Genomic DNA, 5088 nt, shown 5'->3' on the forward strand with positions numbered 1-5088 from the left:
ATATATACACACACACACATAATGTTATATATATAAAACATCATACACACACACACACACACACACACACACACACATTTTCCATGGTTCTTAATGACAGTTTACATACTCTCCCCTCTCTCTGCGTAGCGTTCTTTCTTTGTTGTGTCCCAGTTCTTCCAATAAGCACGTCTTTCATGGGCTACAAAGCATTTCTTTCAAACCACCATAGCTAATATGGTGACATGATTACTTAATTTCCATGAGGAAGTGCGGCCTCTGGCTTTGCTGAGCCTTTAAAGACACGAAGTGCATTCCCAGCATTCAGAACACTCACGGCATGTGGCTCAGCCTCTTTTGCAGACCAGGGAAGCCCCCACTGTGAGGGCGCCCTCCTCACTCACAGGGGCTTTTGTCTTGACGCTGCTACCTACCTTTTTCAAAAGCCAAGAGTTAATTGTTCAGTCCCTGCACAAGTAAAACCTCTCCGAATGCCACTTCCAAATATAGGCTCTCATTAATACCAGAGGCTGACCTGGGATCTTGTAGGACACCCTTTCCTTCCTCCAGCGAACATTTTGTCCCATTGCGTTCGGTTTACCCGACATCTGGAAGCCAGGCCGGCTTTAGAAATCACACTTCCTAGGACTTATCTAATTCTCTGAGAGCACGAATAACTGGCAAGCTAAAGAAGTAAAATTACCTCTCTTGAAAATACTTAAACACTTTTTTCCCTCTCAACTGAAATCCCGAAGAACAGCCCATTTTGAACCAGAATAATTTAGTCTGACAACAGATTCTTCCTCTGTTCACAGCTGTCCCAGAGGGAGGAGCTGAAATCCGAACCTCTCCTCTGTGATTGGATCCTTCTTGCAAAAGAGAGGAAAAAAAAACCCTCCCAGCCAAAACGGGCTCAGTTCGTAAAGAAGCCAGGCGACTTCAGAGGCGCCGGCCCGTCCGCCAGCCGCACCTGAGCGCGGCCCCAGCCCGAGCCCCGCCGGCCGCGATGCTCTAGGGACCGACAGCGTCCTCCCGCCGGACCGTTATCCGCGCCGGGCGCCCGCCGGACTCGCCGGCAAGATGCCGCGCTCTTTCCTGGTCAAGAAGCATTTCAACGCCTCCAAAAAGCCTAACTACAGCGAACTGGACACACACACAGGTAAAAATAAATAAATAAATAAATAAAATTTAAAAAAAGAAATTATCTCTATCTATCTGCCTATCCATCTCTCTGTATATCTATAAATCTATTGATACGTGTTACAACTCAAATATTATTACAAAAGAACCAAAGACAAATTTGTTTTCTTTTCAAACAGTGTTCTAAAAGAGAGTTCAGATTATTTTGATAATTTCGCTTAAGTTTTAATTCAAAACTTTTAGAGCTCCTAACTGACAAGGAAAACTTCATTCAACTCTTGCAACTTCATTTTCTAAAGCTTGTATATACATGCATAATGAGTACATGGAGGATGAGTAACACAATACGTAAATGTTGAGTTACTGCTTTTTTCATGTAATAAGGCTCCTTTCCTTCAGAAAGCAGCTTGATCTACACATATCTTTGTACTCACAAAGAACCTGCAAATAACCCATGCATAAAATGGAAAACAACTTTTTTTTTGTATCTTTAAAATAATATATAAATTTTTCTTCCTCAGTGCAGACTGTGAAGGCACCCACTTGGCTGCACTCCTTCACTGCACAGCATGTTACAGCTCCTGTCACACTATGTATGCAGGAGGCATAGATGTGCATTAAAGCACAATAACTATTTAGCAGCAAGGGTGGAAACGAATGTTTTGCCAATGCCTATGTCTTTCCTAAATGAGTCTATTTACTTCATTGTAAAGTCCTGTGTGTGGGTGTTGCAAAGTAGCTCCTTAGTGTGTTTTTTCGAAGTTATTTTTTTTTTACCTTAATCTTCTTTCCTTTCCTTTTCTTTCCACTAGTGATTATTTCCCCATATCTCTATGAGAGTTACCCCATGCCTGTCATACCACAACCAGAGATCCTCAGCTCGGGAGCATACAGCCCCATTACCGTGTGGACTACAGCAGCTCCATTCCACTCCCCACTACCCAATGGCCTCTCTCCTCTTTCTGGATACCCCTCATCCTTGGGGCGAGTGAGTCCCCCTCCTCCATCTGACACTTCGTCCAAGGACCACAGTGGCTCAGAAAGCCCCATTAGTGATGAAGAGGAAAGACTACAATCCAAGCTTTCAGACCCCCATGCCATTGAAGCTGAAAAGTTTCAGTGCAATTTATGCAATAAAACCTATTCAACTTTTTCTGGGCTGGCCAAGCATAAGCAGTTGCACTGTGACGCCCAGTCTAGGAAATCTTTCAGCTGTAAATACTGTGACAAGGAATATGTGAGCCTGGGCGCCCTTAAGATGCACATTCGGACCCACACTTTACCCTGTGTCTGCAAGATTTGTGGCAAGGCGTTTTCCAGACCCTGGTTACTTCAAGGACACATTAGAACTCACACTGGTAAGAGAAAAACGTAGACAGGAATGTGACTGTCGGATAGAATGAAGCTCTGGGCTGCCTGTTGAATTTGCATTAAGTAGTGGCACAGTGTTTTTAATGATGGATGATCATTTATAGCTACTTCCTGATGACTCAAAAATTTGTTAGAGCAGAGTGCTCCATTTCTTGTTAACAACCTCTGCTCCAGAGACTGCAAACAGCATTTAGACTTTGGAAAGTAGAGTCAGAAAGTTTGGTCTCAAAGATCAGTTAGAAAATCAGGAAAGATGTGCTTGAATGTGTGTTTGGTGAAACTGCTCCCAATATTCGGCAAACGCAGATGTTGGTATCTTCATCAGCTGGTTTGGAGATATGTGAAGGGTTTACCTATAGTTTTCTGTTGGTTACATTCTTGCTGTGGTATCTATCACCCCATAGCAAGTTAGAGAGTTAGAACTGAATTTACTCTCTGTTATTTTATTATGTTTTGTTTTTTGCTGCTGAATATTTTATTCCTAGCACAAAATCATCCTGCAGGGAGCCAAGGTATTTATCCAAACTTAGTCATAATACAGAATGAGGGAAAAGGGGAAATATTAGGAAATGTTGGGAGGAGCTCAACATTAGCTGCACCTGCTGAAGCAGAAAGCTTTAATAAGTCAAAGTCCTAGAACTACATGAAATATTTCTGCATGAGTGGCAGCAGTAACAATATTCTTGGTGTGATTTTTTAATGCAATATTCAAATTTATCTTAAAGGGCCAGATATGAAAATAAGTATCTGTTATAGGGAATTTTAATCAAGTTTTTTTTTTTTTTTTACAAAATGTGATTTTTATTCACAATAACTTTATCTGACTTTATGTTTCCTCTACAAACACTGACTGTCTTTCTTTTCCAACCCCCACCTCCACCTCCAGGGGAGAAGCCTTTTTCTTGCCCTCACTGCAACAGAGCATTTGCAGACAGGTCAAATCTGAGGGCTCATCTGCAGACCCACTCGGATGTAAAGAAATACCAGTGCAAAAACTGCTCCAAAACCTTCTCCAGAATGTCTCTTCTGCACAAACATGAGGAATCTGGCTGCTGTGTAGCACACTGAGTTACGCAATCAATGTTTACTCGAACAGAATGCATTTCTTCACTCCGACTCCAAATGACAAATAAAAGTCCAAAGGCATTTTCTCTTGTGCTTACCGACCAGATAATGTGTATAGGCGCGCGCGTGCGCGCGCACACACACACACACACACACACACACACACATACACAGGCGCATGCAGACACACACACATACACTAAAAGCTGCAAGAGCACGAAATCCATGTGTTCAAAGTTAATCCTTTCCATGTGAAGTTTGAAATTATATATTTACTGACAGCTAGATTGAGAGGATAAAAGACAAGAATCTTTCTCTTCAAAAGATGAAGCAAAAAGCACATTGCATCTTTTCTCACTAAGAAAGAATGCAAAGATTTACATTGCTGCCAAATCATTTCAACTGAAAAGAACAGTATTGCTTTTGTAATAGAGTTTGTAATAGAATTTCCTATAGGAAGAGAATTTGCCAGACGCTATCTCAGGTGCCTTATAAAGTATTTCAAGTTTACTTCATTACATGTCTGATGTCTGGTTATCATTGTTGAACTAAAGCCTTTTTTGATTACCTGTAATGCTTTAAACTGTATTTTTAAGAGAGAGACCGAGAAAGAGAAAAAAAAAAAAAAAAAAGAACAGGAACAAAACACAGGAGAATGTATTGAGAGTGTTTTGTTTTTGTTTTTGCCAACAAAGAGTATGCTCCCTGGGGGAGGAGGGAGAGTATAGCTTTGAACATTCCTGGTGCATGCTCTATGTCTTACCTTTTAAAAGAACTTTTAATGATTTTCTAAAATTAATTAAAGATGGGAATAAGTGCAAGAAAGGGTTCAAAGAAACTCAGTAATGTACTTAAACTATTTTAAATGCATATGACAAATGCAATTCATACAGCACCCTTCCAAGTGCCTTTTTAAAGTAATTGTATAGATGATGAGTCATTGTAAATTTGTGTTTATTTTTATATGATTGAATGAGTTTTGTATGAAAGTGAGATGTTGTCTATAGCTGATGCTTATAAACAACCTGAAGATTTGTGAAATCAATGTTTCTTTTTTAAAAAACAATTTTTAAAGGTCCTTTTTTACAATAAACATTTTTGATTTAAAACCCATTGTTTGTATACTATTTTCAGAGACTTTACTTACTTCATGATTAGTACCAAAGTGCTATACAAAGAAATTTTTTCTTAATAAGAGAAAAAGCGAATAGCATTTTTATGAACATCAAGTGTTATTTTTATGTATTAGATTATAATAAAGTATAGTGCTAGTATTTTTTTCTTTACTCTTAAGATAATATTGTCACATTCAAAAAGATCACAATAGTAGTAGTTCTAAGTATATACATTTAACAAAAAATTACACTTTCTGAGGGCTAAAATATTCATATTAATACTCAAGAATACTTTTCAGAACTTGATCTTTATGATGACTTTATTAGGTTGCTCTATGCAATCAAATTATAATCACTCATTGTAATGAGTGATTATCAGGTAGACCCTGGAATAGTTGATGAGGTTTTTTTTTTTTTT

The 5088-nt window shown here is 39.0% G+C and overlaps 1 protein-coding gene across 1 annotated transcript; it reads left to right on the top strand.

Moving 5' to 3' along the window:
- The first annotated feature begins 886 nt into the window (after window positions 1-886).
- Window positions 887-4664, top strand: SNAI2 (snail family transcriptional repressor 2). Its single transcript, XM_047728326.1, has 3 exons — window positions 887-1138; window positions 1932-2477; window positions 3377-4664. Exons 1-3 carry the CDS (start codon window positions 1060-1062, stop codon window positions 3556-3558), a joined length of 807 nt encoding a protein of 268 aa, XP_047584282.1. The 5' UTR covers window positions 887-1059; the 3' UTR covers window positions 3559-4664.
- Window positions 4665-5088: the final 424 nt, after the last annotated feature.

The sequence above is a fragment of the Lutra lutra genome, chromosome 4 (assembly GCF_902655055.1).
Source record: "Lutra lutra chromosome 4, mLutLut1.2, whole genome shotgun sequence".
In the NCBI taxonomy this organism is placed as follows: domain Eukaryota; kingdom Metazoa; phylum Chordata; class Mammalia; order Carnivora; family Mustelidae; genus Lutra; species Lutra lutra.